General features: G+C 44.9%; 1 protein-coding gene across 23 annotated transcripts in view; it reads right to left on the bottom strand.

Annotated features, from left to right (window-relative positions):
* Nucleotides 1–16,103, bottom strand: part of Atp6v0a1 (ATPase H+ transporting V0 subunit a1) — a 54,299-nt gene extending 38,196 nt beyond the window's left edge. For 11 of the 23 annotated variants that reach the window (XR_015630470.1, XR_015630473.1, XR_015630471.1 and 8 more), the window contains exons 1-5: nt 16,008–16,083; nt 13,642–13,820; nt 8,396–8,474; nt 6,246–6,343; nt 5,238–5,366 (exon numbers count right to left, since the gene is read on the bottom strand). Coding sequence is in view for 16 of the 23 variants with exons in the window: in XM_087571260.1 (XP_087427386.1) it covers nt 5,238–5,366; nt 6,246–6,343; nt 8,396–8,474; nt 13,642–13,758 (423 nt within the window). In the remaining 7 variants the exon portion in view is untranslated. 23 annotated transcript variants of the gene reach the window in all.
* Between the last annotated feature and the right edge of the window lie 893 nt (nt 16,104–16,996).

Genomic DNA, 16,996 nt, shown 5'->3' with positions numbered 1-16,996 from the left:
TTGGTAAATGCAGAACATGAGGACTGTCAGCATGGCCACACACAAATGCCTCAAAGCACAGGATTTAAAGAGAGCTTCTTCACATGGATAAGAAGTGCAGCAGCGGCCCTGGGTTCAGTCCCCAGCTCAAAAAAAAAAAAGAAGTGCAGCAGTTGGACAGTGTTGAGCCTCTGTTGCCCTCATAAAGGCAAGATAAAGGTAAAATTTCCAATGGTTATATTTTCTGACTAAAAATCTAGTGATACTGAAAAATCTGTACAGACTTACAGCAGAAAACAACAACCAGTAAATAAAGGGCCACAGATAAACAGTCTAGAGTTACTGGCCTTGCTTAGTTGGTGAAACGTAAAATGACTTCCACTAGGACAGTTTATACAATGAAATGAAGGCAAAGGATTTCCTACAGAGGTCTGTTGTTTCTCACCTCTCTCCCTTTAACACCTCTAGTCTCATTGAAATGGAGAAGCTGCATTAGAACATGAACTCTGATCAGCTTCTTCACTGCCTAATCTACCGAGCTGTAATATCCACCTCCACTGCCTAATATACCCAACTGCAATATCCACCTCCACTGCCTAATCTACCCAACTGTAATATCCATGTGCTATGTGTATGACCAAAGATTAGAAGAAGTTAGAACAATCTACCCATTCAAAGCAATCAAAACACCAGGGGACATTCCTTTCATTTTCATTCCAAATTTCAATTTCACCTTAATCCTGTCAATTAAACTACAAGGGGGAACAAAGGCACATGCTTGCTTTATATGGTAAAGTCATGGACCATACATATAACAAACAACAGTGTAAACCAGATAATTCTGAAAGGAAAAAAAAAGAAACAGTAATTGTTTTGGGAAGTTAGGATCAGGGCTGATTATTATTATTACTATTATTACTAGGCACATGGAGCAAAGGAATATTGCCATGTGATTAGAATTTAAGGTGAGATGATGGGAACACTGGTTATTACTGGTTATTGCATTTCTGTCAAATGGGAAGATAAGGGTTTCTTTTTTCAACCAGGAAACAAATCAGCCAGCTGAAAGCAATCTGAATCGTCAAATTACCATATTCCCATGGATATTGGGGTGTCCACTGGCAAAGTGAAAAGCACTAACTTTTCCCCACAAGACTCTCCTACTGGCTTTACATGGTTCTCAGAACCTGGCTTTTACTAGTGTGAGATGTGTGCTTTTACACGGGACAGCAGACAAGAACAGTCTGTACTTAGACTCAACTGCTCCAAAGATGCTATCTGGAGCGGAGACTTAAAAAAACCCAGGCGAGGGGTTGGGGATTTAGCTCAGAGGTAGAGCGCTTGCCTAGCAAGCGCAAGGCCCTGGGTTCGGTCCCCAGCTCTGAAAAAAAGAAAAAAGAAAAACAAAAAAACCCAAAAAACCCAGGCGAATCAAAATTAAACAGAAAGATCAAATTCTATTTTGTTTTGTTTTTTTTCTTTTTTTTGGAGCTGGGGACCGAACCCAGCGCCTTGCGCTTGCTAGGCAAGCGCTCTACCACTGAGCTAAATCCCCAACTGAAAGATCAAATTCTAAATACTAATTTCATCACTTCCTATTTAAGAGCACCAAGTCTTAGATAGGAAACTCAAAAAAATTATAAATAAAATTTTGCTTGTTGGGAGACTGCAGTGACCAGAACTAAGAGCCTGTATAAAAAAAGATCTAAAAGTAAAACATGATCACAGAGACCATGGTGCGCTGGTTCTCTCTCTCTCTCTCTCTCTCTCTCTCTCTCTCTCTCTCCGTCCCCCAAGGTTTATTTCTTTTATATGCATTGATGTTTTGTCTGCATGTATGTCTATCTGTGTGAAGGTGCCAGATCCCGTGGACCTGGAGTCACAGACAATTGAGAACTGCCTGTGTGGGTGCTGGGAACCAAACCCAGGTCCTCTAGGAGAGTAACCAGTGCTAGTGTCCTCTAGGAGAGTAACCAGTGCTAGTGCTCTCACCCACGGCGCCATCTCTCTAGTAATGACAACACTGCCAAATCCTCTAAGTCACCTGTATTTCTCTGGGTTGTCCCTTCTCTGTTGGGAACACTGAGAACACACCTTACAGAACTTCAGCTCTGTCTGTGGCAACTCAATATAAGCAGCACGTCCCGTCAAGCTATGTCAGCTACTGCGTGCACTTAACTGTCCTGCTACAACGAGAAAGAAATGAAATGTTGCTACTTGAAGCATTCACCCAGAGGAGATGGCGGATGGAAAAGAAAAGGAAAGAAAGCAGATGGGAGGAAACGGAGAGGGGAGGGAGGCGGGGTCTGCATGCCATTAACCATTACTTTCCCAGTCTTCTTTACGCTCGCATATGTTATGGTGCTTATGGTAAAAGATGTAGAGAAACCTCTCCAGCTCTTACAGTTCTTCATAAGCAAGAAGACTAGAAAAGGATAATCATTAATAAATCATCTTAAACGCTCTGGGCAAGGAATGGCTACGCTGAATTCACAATCATCTTAAATCGTAAGATTCAACATATGTTTACCATCCCCTTTCTACACACCCTGCCAATTATTACCACCAATAGGAAAGCGTCATTTTTCTGATTTAGCCACTTTTGACTGATTACTCTGAGTTATTGATTGAAGTCACCCAATTATAAGAGAAGAGGAGAGGTTTGTGGTTGGCAGTGGTTGGCGCCATTTGCAAACATGAAGCAAAATCTCATTACACACTGAATTTCCCGCATCTGAGGTCCGAGGTTTGCTCACCTTTCTGTGTGGCTTAAGTGTGCACCTGCACATACAATGTGATCACTCAGTGAGACTTTGCCTCTGGTAAGGGCAGCGTCAGCGTCTGCGATCGCTATTTGGTAGCGGGGGCAAGGTCTATGGAAAGGGACCTGGCTGAGACAGTGGAACAGCGGCAAGAATGGGCCAGGTGCCGGCTGCGAGTGGTGAGAGAAAGCATGGTGATTGTGGCCGGAAGACTGTGCACTGCTGGGTCGTGCTTGAAATGAAGGGAGATTGATGAAAAAAGCGGTGGAGAAGCTCTCACAGCCAAGGCCTTATGCTCAAAGTGCCTGGAAGATCGGGGCTGGGGTGGCTTAGCATGAGAGAGAGAGAACCCACCCTGGATAGAGCATGAAGGCCATACAGACTTGGAGTCTCTTTTTAGGGCACTTAACGTTTAGACTTAATAATCATAAAGAAATAAAGTCCTATTTGTGTTCTTTTCTTTCTGGTTGTTTGTTTGTTTGTTTGTTTTTGAGAGAGGGCCTTACATAGCGCAGTATGGACTCAAACCCTCCATAAAGCATAGGCTTGTTTTGAATTCCTGGTCCTCTCGTCTCTGCCTCTCACCGCCACACCCGGGGCCTAACTGCGCTTTTGAAGTAGCAACTCGTTTTTCTAAAAGGTTCATCTTATTTTTAGTGATTTCTTTTGGGGGGAGTTGGGGGGCGGGAGAGAGTTTCACTGTTTAGCTTGGGCTGGCCTTGAGTTGGCAATCAGGGGGACCTCAAATTCAAAGCTTGCCTGAGCGATGTAATGAGATCCTTTTCCTCACTGCTGCATGACTCGTAAGAGAAGCCGCAAATGAATTTAAAAGTAGCTAAGCTTTGACTATGAGGCCAGGTAGGATATACCAGGGCAGCCTGGGCACATTTAGAATAGAATGGATCTGTGAGCGTACGCAGGGCTATGCTCAAGGGTCCCCCGAGCATAACCGATATAACCAGATGACATAGCCTTCGACCGAAAAGGTCTTTCCCAGCCTGAACTTCATCAGGAGTAAGTACTCCTTATACACCCGAGGAGTTAACAGATAAGAATACATCAATGTGTGGCAGTGACCATCCAGGGATCCACATTCAATGGGATCAGATGGCAGAAGGTGGCTTTGCCTCTGGCAAAGACGTAAGTGCTCACTGAGCGTTGATCTCATTACCTCAGGCCTCCTAATGTGGCCAGGCTCAAAACTCTCAGCTTCGGTGGCAAGCAAATAGGAAATGTCTATTACTTTACAACCAGATCCCTACTCCTGGGAAGACGAGGTAGATACATTCCTAGGAACTTTCCTCATCTCCTTGTCTCCCTCCACAGACTCCTTGGATTAGCACGACTTGTCCGAATCAAAATCCATGGTTACTAAAGAATGTATCACATCCTCGGCAGACTTTTCTCCACATAGTGGTTTTCAAAGTAGCATGCCTGAGTTCAAACATGTTAAAACAGCCAGCTGGGCCCTGTCCCTGCCGGCCCTGGTTTCTGACTCAGCAGGTCTGCGGTGGGGACTGAGTTTTTACACTTCTCCCAAGGTTCCAGGTGAGGCTGTTGTTGCTGGCTGGAAACCTTGACAACTGTGGAGGACTGTTCTCTTCTCGAGAGAGGCAGATTAAAAGTGAAACCAAGAAAGATACTGATTGAAATGGGTCCTCCATATCTAAAAATCTTTGTCAAGGATTTTGTTGAGTAAAGGAAATAAACTTTCTGGGTGAACACAGTAACAGTAACTAGGGTGATATATAAAGTGTCTAAAGTTTGGCAAAGATACCTGTTAGACCATCAGGAAAAACATATCTGGATTGGAAGCGAATGTTCCTTGCTAAGATTAATTAGGAGAAGGAAGCCATCCGCAGACCTGAGCTAACTCCTTTGGGGGGCTGAGGGGGTGGGTTCTCTTTAGAAAGCTGCCATTTGGCAACTCAGTCCCTGTATATTAAACCCGGGAACTTAGTCACATCTTTCCTTATAAATAATAAACTGTGCTATGGGAAAATCCAAACTAGCGTCATATCGCTATTTCCATAGGATACCATGAAAACTCGGAAAAGACTCCCAAATGTGGGGAACAAAATAATTTCATGACTAAAGGTCTGGAGGTAGACATTTCACTGTAATTTTGGGCGTAACCAGACTTGTTTCTCCAGGGCCATATAAATTATACTTACCTTATAACACATAGCTGGAGGCATCATGCAAACATTTCAACTTACTTGCCCAGCGGCTGGAGGTGCCTTCCTAACCCTACCCCCACCCCACCCCACCCCCGTCCTGAGGTGAAAGCTGGCAGGGAATGTTAAAAACATAGGAAGCCGTGGCTGGCTGTGTACTACATGGAAAATGGAACACGTTCTGACATTCTTTAACTAAAACAGGGTGCGAAATGGCACTGCTTCCAAACTAACGGGCTAAAATAACCACTGGGATCAAAACATGGCCCACTTGTGCAGCTATACCAGCTGCCCGTACTAGAAGAAACAATAGTCTGACCTCATCGAAAAACTGCTGAGTTTTGCGCAGTATAAATTTTAATTCAGTCAGTTCCAGGAAGTTTCGCTTTAGAGCTTCCTGGTTAGTGTTGATTTCCTTCAGTTCGTTTTCGATCTTCTCGAAATTGGCCTAGGGTTTTTTTTAAAAAGAAAAGAAAGAAAGAAGAAAGAAAGAAAAGGGGGAAAAATTAAGAGGTTAACTCAAATTCAGCTTGCTGTGCTCACTCTAAAAGACATTAACTGAATTTGTACCCCCAACTGTTGCCATGGTAACGAATTATCTACAGCTTCAAATGCTGTGATTCCCCACCCCCATCCCCAGCAACTTTAAGGAAAACATTTCACTTAAAAGAGCCTTGGTCGGGGCTGGGGATTTAGCTCAGTGGTAGAGCGCTTACTTAGGAAGCGCAAGGCCCTGGGTTCGGTCCCCAGCTCCGGAAAAAAGAACCAAAAAAAAAAAAAAAAAAAAAAGCCTTTGTCTACAGATTCCACTATAAACTCAGCGATAATTCAGGGACTCAAAAATATCAAAGACGGATTGAGGATTTAGCTCAGTGGTTAGAGCGCTTGCCTAGGAAGCGCAAGGCCCTGGGTTCGGTCCCCAGCTCCGAAAAAAAAGAACCAAAAAAATAAATAAATAAATAAATAAATAAATAAATAAATAAAGCATTTTGGGGTTGGGGATTTAGCTCAGTGGTAGAGCGCTTGCCTAGGAAGCGCAAGGCCCTGGGTTCGGTCCCCAGCTCCGGAAAAAAAAGAACTAAAAAAAAAAAAATCAAAGACCTGTTTAGTATGTGAGGGCCATCATCAACGAGGGCTCAGTAAACCAGTAAGCATGAATTCAGTGCTCTATGATGTTATCTCTGTGAGCTGCTGTTTGTCAGTCCCCACCTAGAAAAAGCTGACAATGAAAAGCAACGCTCACAAGGTTGGCAAGAACTCCTCTGTGCCAACCGGTCAGGAAGGCGATTCCTGCATTAATGTAGAAAGTCATCTGGGAACTGTTTACCTCCAAGTCGATCATGTCCCTGGGAAAGGGCACCTCCGGGTTCTCTCCAGTGTCCATAATTGGGATGTTAGCTTTTCTTATCTCTTTCTCAACAAACCCTGGAAGATAGAGGCAGAGCATTCATGTGGAGTGCGCGTGCGCGCGTGCCTGGAATTCTCACGGAGAAAACACACCTACAGAGATGTGACCCCTGGCTAGAAAGAGCTTCATTCTAAGAACTGGCGAACGAAAGAAGCAGCTCCCCCCCCCTCCACATGCACAGCCAGGGCTGACTTGCTGGTAGTTTAAAACTGGCTTGCAGTCCCTTCACCTCCTGCGAGTGTCACTTCCTTCAGGTATGATAGCTCTCTTTACAAGTATTATTGGTCAATCAAGGCACCAGAAGAATTCGGAGTTAACAGAGCATTTAACAGTTCTAGGTCAAAAAGATTCATTTAACTTAGAAACAATTGGGTCATTCTTTTTAAACATCAAAAGCCAAAAATTAAGCATAAGAGGACCCAAAACATTGAAAGAGTGTTTCTATGACAACTACTGACTCCCCATCCCCCACCCCAGAATAGGGACCAATTTACCTATCAGTTTGGCAGAGTGGCAAGAGCCTGAGTTTGGAGCCAGACAGAATGACCTAGTTTCAAATGCTGGCTCCATTACGACTGCTTGTGCCCTTGAGTATGTTAAGGAAATTACAGGCCCCTTAGCATTTCACGAGGGTAACACCTATCTTTTTTTTTTTTTTTTGAGACACTGTCTATGTAGACCAAACCGGTGGAACTAAGAGAGATCCTAAGTCTCTGAATACAGGGCTAAAAGGCATTTGCCACCACATCTTAAAAGCATGTTGGGGTTGGGGATTTAGCTCAGTGGTAGAGCACTTGCCTAGCAAGCTCAAGGCCCTGGGTTCGGTCCCCAGCTCCGGAAAAAAAAAATATATTAAAAGCATGTTGTGGGGAATGAATGAAGTTTTCACCACTCCTCAGTACCCTAACTGTAAAGCCTTAGGGAATGTTACGCTTTTGACCAACTGCTCAGATGGCTTCTAAAGTTGATAGTGTTCTGAGTCCTACCGTTCAGAATTCTGTAACATAGTTCTGCCATGGCAATCTGGCTGGGCGGAGGTGGTGCACACCTTGAATCCCAGTGCTTGGGAGGCAGAGGCGAGTGAATCTCTAAGGGTGAGGCCAGCCTGGTCTACAGAGAGAGTTCCAGGATGGCCAGGGTCCCACAGAGAAACCCTATCTTAAAAAAACAAAAAACAGGGGTTGGGGATTTAGCTCAGTGGTAGAGCGCTTGCCTAGCAAGCACAAGGCCCTGGGTTCGGTCCCCAGGTCCGAAAAAAAGAAAAAAGAAAAAAGAAAAACAACAACAACAAAAAAAAAAAACAACCCAAAAAACAAAAAACAAAAACCATAAAAACAAATACAACAAAACCCCCTGAGAATCTAAGAGTAGTGGCATATACAGGCAACCAAAGTACTTCAGAGAAGCCGAGGCAGGAGAATCATTGCCTGGGTTAGTTCTAGCTAGCTACACAGAGTTCCAGTGAGGCCTGAGTTACAGTGTCAAAGAGTAAAAGAAAAAACCAATTCAACAACAATAAAAACCAACCAATGTTTCCGGCCTGTCATCTGAACAACCTTAAGCACCACCTAGGTCAAAGTCCATAAAATCTATTTACATATAAGAAGTTCAGCCTAATGTTGTGGTTGCAGATTTTTTCCCTCTCCTTTTTTTACAATCTTTTAACAAACTTGTTTATATTGCGTACATAAACGCGTGAGTGTGGCGGTCAGAGGCCACTATGCCCTCTGGGGAACTGGTTCCTGACTTAGCTGCTTCCTGCCAGTGTACTGTACTCCACGTTAGCTGGCCCGCAAGTCTCCCCCTCCCACCTCACTGTAGGAAGGCTGAGCTTGCTCATCTGGTTCTTATCTATTTGTTGTTGCTTACTGAATACGCTGCAGAGGGCCAGCAGGCTGGATGGTCACTAGGACCCTGCTGGCAGCTACTTCTGGCTTTCTTTCACTCAGGCTTAGGGCCTGCACTCCTGATTCTACTGTAGAGTTTTTATTCCTTTACTGAGAGGACTAATGACTAACGTGTGACAAATGACTCGGCAAGGGGATGTCAAGAGACCGCATTGCACGTACGGAGTTTTCGATCCATTTCTTCACATCTTCTAACTTCATTCACAAATTTCCTCTGGAAAACATTCACATCTGGATTTAACTGAAAGAACAAGAACAGGAAGCAAGACTTCAAACGCCGAGTCTACGTTCTGTGTTATAAGCAGCACATGCCGTGAATGGAAACGAAATTTTGAACCAGTGTATAACGCAACTCTAATCAAGATTGCCCACTGATCAATACAAAGGCTTTGTGTTGGTCACACAGGCAAAGCTAAAAGCCTCCTTTGTTACGGCAGCACAAGACAAATTAGCCAAAACAGTGAGCTCCCTTCCTTCCCTCTGCCTGGAACTTGGGCAGCTAAGTCATAGGTGCTCAGCTTGGGAAAACACGAAGGTAAATACCTGTTCTTCTGCCCCAGGTTGTCACCTTCTGGTAGCAGTCTGAGTTTACTCATGTACTAAAGCCGTAAGGAATACCACCTCACACCTGTTAGAATGTTAGAAAGATGGGAGCCAGTACAACTCTGTAGAAGCAGGGTGATTGGGAGTTCAAAGCTAGCCTGGAGAGCAAAGCGAGTTCTAAGCTAGCCTGGGCTACATAGTAAGACCTGTCTAAAAAGATGAGTGTTATGAATTGATGAGGATGTTGACAAAAGAGAACTCTTGTGTATTGTTGATAGGAATATAAATTAGAATGGGCAGAACTACCAGACAACCCAGCAGGCCCACTTCTGGGTACACACAGAAGAACGGAAATCAATATGCAGAGCTATTCCCAGTAACTAATATATGCAATCAACCTGCCAAGAGGTGTATGGACAAAAAAACATGGGGTGCTATACTGAATGAAATACACCAGGCACATTGAGTCTTACCTACACATACAATTTTATGTTGTTATTTAGACTTTTTAAAAAGATGTTTATGTGTATAGGTGGTACATCTACATGAATGCTTGTGCACCATGGGCATTCAAGGTGCCCTCAGAGGCCAGAAGAGGGTATCAGATCCCCTGGAACTAAAATTAAAGATGGTTGTGAGCTGCCATGTAGGTGTTGAGAGCCAAATCTGACTCTCTGGAAGAGCAGCCACTGCTCTTCAACCTCAGAGCCGTCTCTCCAGCCTCCTACATGTACATGTTAGAGGCTTGAATTCATAGAAGTATTGAGAGGAAGGTGGCCACCAAACGGCTACTAGAGAGGGAGGCAAAGAGGAAGTGTGGTGAGTAGGGGAAGATGTAGGTCAAAGTTCACAGATTTTCAGATAGAACGGAATAGGGAGGAACTGTCAAGTAGCTGACCAAAGGGTAAAAAGTTTGAGCTATTTGGGATACATTTTTAAAAAAACATTTACTGGGGCTGGGGATTTAGCTCAGTGGTAGAGCGCTTACCTAGGAAGCGCAAGGCCCTGGGTTCGGTCCCCAGCTCCAAAAAAAAAAAAAACATTTACTTATGTACTTTGTGTGAGTGTGTGAGTGTGAGTGTGTGAGTGAGTGTGTGCGTGTGCGTGTGTGAATTCGTGTGCATATGAGTGTGAGTGAGTGTGTGAGTGTGTGTATGTGTGAGTATGTGTGTGTGAGTGAGTGAGTGTGAGTGTGTGTGTGAGTGTGTGTGTGAGTGTGTGTGCGTGCGTGCGTGTGGGTGCGTGCGTGTAGTATAGGTACCCATGGAGAAGAGAACATCTGATTCCACATAACTGGAGTGATGCAACACTGGGAACCAAACTTGGCCCCTCTGTAACAGCAGTTAGTGCTTTAACCACTGAGCTATCTCTCCAGCCCAAAAATAAACCACTGCAAGGTGGACAAGACAGCTCAGTGCATAAAGGAGTGTGCCTGGAGACAAAGCAGGCTCGATGGTCTCAGTTCAGCCCTTGGAGCCTCCATAAAGCTAGAGGGACGGCATCGATTCCAAAAACCGTCCTCTGACCTCCATATGTGTGACACACACACACACCACCACCACCACCACCACCAGCTTTCAGAAGTATGACCTCAGATTATTTATTAATTATACGAGGGATAAGATACTTTTACACTGGAGACATCTAAGAACTAATACATTAACCAAGTGATCAAGTTTATCTTTAATAATAGAACAGGGCTGGGCTCAGCTCAGTCAGCAAAGAGCCTGATGTGACCCTGAGAGCCTGCGTTCACTATCTAGAACCCAGGGAAGAAAGCTGGACAGGCACCAGGTTCAGCGAGGAAACCATGTCCCCAAAACTAGGGTGGAAGTAGGGTAGGAGTGGCCCAAGCCTTTAATCCCAGCACTCAGGAGGCAGAGGCAGGCAGATCTCTGTGAATTTGAGGTTAGACTGGTCTATAAGAGTTCCAGGACATCCAGGGCTATACAGAAAAATCTTGCTCAAAAAAAAAAAAAAACAAAAAAAAAACTAAATAAATACTAAGTAACTGTGGAATATATCTGATATTGGCCTCTGGCTTCTGCACACATGTATATACATGTGCACATGCAAGTGTATACAAAGAAGCACATATACAAATGCACACACACACACAATAGTAGAAGACTAGCAGAGTAGGCACACCTAAGCATTGAGGAGGCTGAGGCAGAAGGGACTGTTGTGAGTTCAAGGCCAGTCTGACTACTATGAGTTCCAGACCTGTCCATGCAAGCCCTCGTCACAAAAAGAAGCAGGGCAGGGAAAAGGAGGGGAGGAAAGAGGGGTTGGGGTGGGGGTGGGGGGCGAGAGAAAAAGAGAAAGGAGAGTGAGTTAGGGAGAGCACCTAGGACACATGGGGAATTTTTACAAACCTCCCAAGTCAATAATCAAAAGTCAGGGAACCCCACAGATAGCTATAGGCAGAGGAAAGGGACACACAGGTCACAGAAGAGAAAAGGCCCTGTCCCTGAACGACAAAAGGTTGCCAGCTGTACATTCAGAAAGTGCAGAGTAAAACAAGAGCCCACTGCATACCTATAAAATCATTATTTATAGACCTATCGACATTTGAACCTGACAGCCAACAGGAGCAGAACACATGCGTGCTTCCATTGTGACAGACACTATGACAGCATCAAAAAATGCTAAAGATGTATATGATACTTGGTGGTGCCTCTGTGAGGTGTGTGTGTGTCTGTGCACGTGTGCGTATGTCTGAGCACACTCACACACAGATGCCAGAAGTCAACCTTGGATATTGTTCTTCAGGAGTTTGTTTTGGTTTTGCTTTCTGAGATAGGATCTCTGAGTCGAACCTGAGGCTTACTGAGGAGGCTGCACCCTCTGGCTAACAGGCTCCAGGATACACATCTTAGCCTCCCTCGGGCTGGAATCGCAAACGCGCTACCTACCACAGCTACCTTTTTAAAGAAGGTCGACGTGTCATGTGGCAGGCATTTTATCAGCTAGGCTGCCTCCGAAACCCCACAATGACCTTTTAGTTACAGAGACGACCTAGCAGTGGTTGGCCCAGAACTTACCACAGAGACCATGTTGGCTTCCCAAGGACTGTGAGGGGATTGGCGGTGCGAGTGATCATGCCTGGCTTTGGTTTTTAGGTTTGTGTTGTTTAAAGAAAAAGACAAGTGCATTGAAGACACAGAGGGTACAGCGATAGTTCCAGAAGTACCACCTGCTGGCTAATTTCCTAAGAGATTGCCAGCTCCAGGACTTCTATGAGTCAACCCTGCTGGTTTCTAATCATCTCTTGTTTAATTCACGCATTCATTCAACCAAGCAATGTGGATACCTTATATAGGCACTAAAGACACAAAAATGTGAGAAAAACAGAGAGTGTGCTCGTCTCCGTGGGGCTGAGATCATTGTGAGGAGAGACTTAAATCAACTGTTCCCATTGATAAATGTCAAGTTGTGACCATTATAAAGTCTATGAAAAGTACCTGGAACTCTGACTGACAGAATCTGAGTCACCCTGCCCCAATCCTGACTAGCCACAGCCTTCATCATGTGCACCGTGACTTCTTGTTCAGATTATTAACTCCCAGAAAACACACACACACACACACACACACACACACACACACACACACACACACACACACATAAATCAGAAACTGTCCTTTTAGTTTTGAGATGCTTCCCTAATATCCAAAACAGTGAATTATTAGTATATGCTTATTTGAGTACTATATAAGTTTTGTTGATGTACCTAGATGTCTCAGATGTTGTTTTAATTTTTTCCTATTAGCTCTTACTATATGAGAAACTGCAAGGGGCTTGGGGGGGTGTTTTTTGTTTTGTTTTTGTTTTAAATATCAGGCTGTAATATTAAGGAGATCCAGACAAAGTAAAAAATATTTCTACCAGCATTCCTTTTTTTTTTTTTTTTTTTTTTCCGGAGCTGGGGACCGAACCCAGGGCCTTGCGCTTCCTAGGCAAGCGCTCTACCACTGAGCTAAATCCCCAACCCCACTACCAGCATTCCTAACAACTACTTCAAGAGTACTTAAAATAGGGGGCTGGACTTGCCTAGGAAGCACAAGGCCCTGGGTTCGGTCCCCAGCTCCGAAAAAAAGAACCACACAAAATAGGGGGCTGGAGAGATGGCTTAGCGGTTAAGAGCACTGACTGCTCTCCCAGAGGTCCTGAGTTCAATTCCCAGCAACCACATGGTGGCTCACAACCATCTGTAATGGGATCTGATGCCCTCTTCTGGTGTGTCTGAAGACAGAGACAGTGTACGTATATACATAAAATAAATAATAAATATTTTTTAAAAAAAGAGTACTTAAAATAGTTTCCTTTTTTTTCCCCCAGACAAGGTCTCAGGTAGCTCAGGCTGGCTTCAAACTTATTATGTAGCCAAGAACAGCTCTGAATTCATAATACTGCTTTTTTACCTCCCAAGTGCAGACAGAGATCACTGGCCATTTCCCATCATGCTTAGTATTTTTGTTTTGGTTGAGTTTTTGGTTTCCTCCTCTTCCTCCCCCTCCTCCCCCTTCTCCCCCTCCTCCCCCTCCTAGACAAGGTCTCATTCCTCCTAGTCCAGGTCCATCACCTTATTGCCTCAGCCTCCCAAGTACTAACATTCTAGAGATGAACCACCATGCCCCACCCTGAAGATGAGCATCCAAGGAAAAATTAGCAAAAACCATTTCCATTTCTAGAAAGACAAAAGCCAACCTGAGCTTACGTCTGCCAGTACTAAACCAGAGCCATGCTGTTACTTTGCAAGTAAAAAAAAAAAAAAAAAAGGAAAACCCTCACGATAAAGCCATTAAACATGACAAACAAGAACAGTTCAACGGTACTCAGAAGGCAGCTTCACTTTCACTTACATCCCGGAACTGAACCTTTCCAAGTTCTCCTAATTCACTGACACAACAATAAGCAGCTTCGGACTGGAGAAAGAGCTGGGCCAGGGTCATCTCCTCGCTTCGGAAAAGCTCCCCCATGGTGGCGATGGTTGTTCACTCCAATCTGAGGCGAGAGACAAGGCGGTGGCTTGAGAATTAACCTACAGGACCAAGAACAAACAATACCCTAGGTGAGGTCCTTCTTTTGCATGCCCTGAGGGTAAGTCATAAGAGCACTCTTGCTTTCTAGCTTAGAAGGGTGCAAAAGAGAAATTGCCAAAGCATTTACTAAATCCCAGACTAGGGAGTCTAGACTGAGGCATTTCCTTTGTGATCACGGAATCAGGATTGACGACAGTGTCTTGGAGCAACGCAATATAAAAGAATATACACAGAATAAGGACAGGAACTGAGAACCCCAAAAAGTTCTTCAATATGAGGCAGGGACACTGACAGTACCAGCAGATTTGGTTTTATTTTGTTTGAGACAGGGTCTTTTATAACCCGAAGCCTGCCTCAAACTCAATGTATAGTGGAGGTTGGCCCTGAACTCCTGTCTCCCACCTGTTTTTGTTTTTGTTTTGCTTTTTTTTTTTTCCCATACAGGATTTCCTCTGTGTAGCCCTGGCTGATCTGAAACTCACTCTACAGATCAGGCTGGCCTCGAACTGACAGAGATCCACTTGCTTCTCTGCCTCCAAGTGCTGGGATCCTGTGCCACCACCAACGGCAGGCAGTGCCTCCATCTCTTTAGAGCTGGGATTATAGGGATGTGCCAACATGCCCAGAGCCTTTTCTCGTTACTGTTTGCTTTTTCACACTTGGCACAATTTTCTTGCTAAAACCATCCTCTTTCTAGTTTCATTTTGGGGTTGTTTTTGTTTTGTGAGCAGGAAACAATAAAAAGAGACTTTAATTACTCTCTTATATAAAAGATCTGACTAGCTTCCCCTCTCACTGGCAATGCCCACTTCCATCACCTAAAATTCCCAGCACTATCCTATAGCTCTGGCTAAAAGGACCAAGCTTCCAAACTACTGGGAAAATAGTATTCCTTGGCTAAGGAATCCCAACATATTAGCATCACTTTAAAAAGACAAAGGAGCCCACATAGCGTAGTTTCAATACAGGCAAGAGAGGAAAACGTCGGTAATGACAAAGCACTTTTAACAAGCCAGAGCCTTCCACCTCCGCGGCTTCCTACGACTCATCCCCATCCTCAAGACAACTGCCCTCTCCCATCTGTCACGTCTCTCCTAGGAGCCTGAAGGTTTCCGGTCAGGTCAGCAGTTGGCGCTATCAGTGGTACTGAAATCGCAATTTTTTATTCGCGATAAGTTCCCTTCAGTTTACGTACAACAGCATCCGCAATATCGATCCTCAGCAGATCATACACTGAATTACCTTTAATGCCGTAGTGGCATGCATACTCCATGTTAACTGATAGGTAAGGCTGATGTTTCAGAGAAGATTTGCCCTTCGGGAAGGCAGGAAGACATTTTGAGGAACCCGACAACAAATCCTCTCTGCATTTGGCGTTCAAGGTCAGCAAAACAACACGCTCGACTAAAGCAAACATTTCTCAAGAGATTACGTTGGGTTGACTTAAGAATCTGAATCACCCACATCAGCTATAACCAGTCCTCTCCACCTTGAACAAGGATAGATGCCACAACCTCAAAATAAATGAAATCATGTCTGACAGGCATAGACCAGGAGCTGACAGGGATGACAGCCTCCCAAGAGTTGCCGCCCTCCTCCTGTTCCTTCATGATTACAGGCCTCTCCAAGACTATCTCTACACCCACTGAAACCAAACACAAAACGAATTTGGAAAAGCAGATTCCGGGGGTCGCGAAATGAAATACGAATGAAAGAGTAATTCTGCAAAAGGGTGATCCACACCTAAGGTCCTCCCAGGAGGACTCTCGCTCACGTTTTCCAATCCTCCCTTCCTAGCAGGGAGCATATATCGTTCACTTCTTCATTTCTGGGCTGCACAGTGAAAAAGCAGGAATTTTCTGGACCAGGCATAACCTGTCTCTTGGTTAAGGGAGAAATCCCCAAATTGTAAGACCCTTTAAGAAATCCCCCCCCCCAGTTCCCTCTGCCTATCCAATCCCCTCTGTCCTTTCGCCTCCTCCCTCCCGGGTTATCCCTAGGCAGTGGCCCTCCAGTTCCTCTGCCCACAGGAAGGGTGTCCAAAGAGGGAGATGAGCCCCCCATATTTCTCTCAGGGACCTAAGATCCGGGCTAATTCTACTGACAAGCGTCCGAGATATCGGAGTGCGCACCACATCCCCTCGAAGGCCCCCCGGGGAAGCGCTCTTTTTACAACCCTCGCTCACCTCTCGCCCGCTCCGCCGCCGCGACCGCAGCCGCCGCAGCAAAGCCCCCGGCTCAGGCTGAGCAGAGTCGCGGACCAGCGTACGCAAGCAAGGCTCCGCCCCCACGCCACCATCGAGTCCCGCCCCCAAGATGACTTCATCTCAGTTGACCAATGAGACATTGCCTCTCCCGTGCTGCCTCAGTACAGTCTATGGGGCTCGGGCGAGTCCTGGTGTGCGGTCGCCATCTTTGTTCCGGCGTTGTGATTTCTATCTCAGACTGGAAGCCATCGGGGCTGGGCGTGTGACTTTTGAAGTGTTTGCCTTCTGAGTCCATCAGAATCCTTTCTCTCTGCTATCCTCGGACTTTCCATCTCATCTGCCATCTCTACTTTCCAGAGAACCCTTTCACAACCTTTTCTTAGAGAAAACAGCATAAAAAAATGGGCACATTTTAGAATGATCTGAGAGCTGCAGGGGGCCTCAAAGCTCGTTTTCTCTACATATACGCATCCTTTGTCGTTCTTAGACCTCTGAAAATATTTGAGCCCCAGACTGGAGAGCGACTTAAGATAAATCCTATAATAGAGGCATAGGATCTCGTCCACTTACAAAGTATCGGATTCATTCTTCCAGCAGCCACCTAGGCTTTACACTTACCCAAATGATAAGAAAAGTCCCCCAGAAGACCGTTTGTTGACAAAGTAATTATTTTTATCTTGCTTAGTAGGTTCCTGTGAACCCATCTGACCACGTAGGAGTTTTCAGTTCCTCATACATCTTTTGAATGCAAAATGATACCTATTTGTATTTAAAGCTCCTTTTCTAAATATTGATAGAGTCCTTTTCCCCCCTATTCGAGAGGAGTAGGGAGTCAGCAGAAACGTCGGGAGGAACTCGGAGAACTGGTCAGTCAGTCTCTGTGGGTGGCAGAACTCATTGAGATTCAAGGGTAGTGACGGAGGTATTTCAGATTAAAAAAAACAAAACAAAAACAAAAAAAAAAAAAA

This window comes from Rattus norvegicus, chromosome 10 (assembly GCF_021556685.1).
Source record: "Rattus norvegicus strain SHRSP/BbbUtx chromosome 10, alternate assembly SHRSP_T2T, whole genome shotgun sequence".
Taxonomy (NCBI): Eukaryota; Metazoa; Chordata; class Mammalia; order Rodentia; family Muridae; genus Rattus; species Rattus norvegicus.
The sequence above is the reverse complement of the archived record's forward strand: the minus strand, read 5'-3'. Positions and strand labels throughout refer to the sequence as shown.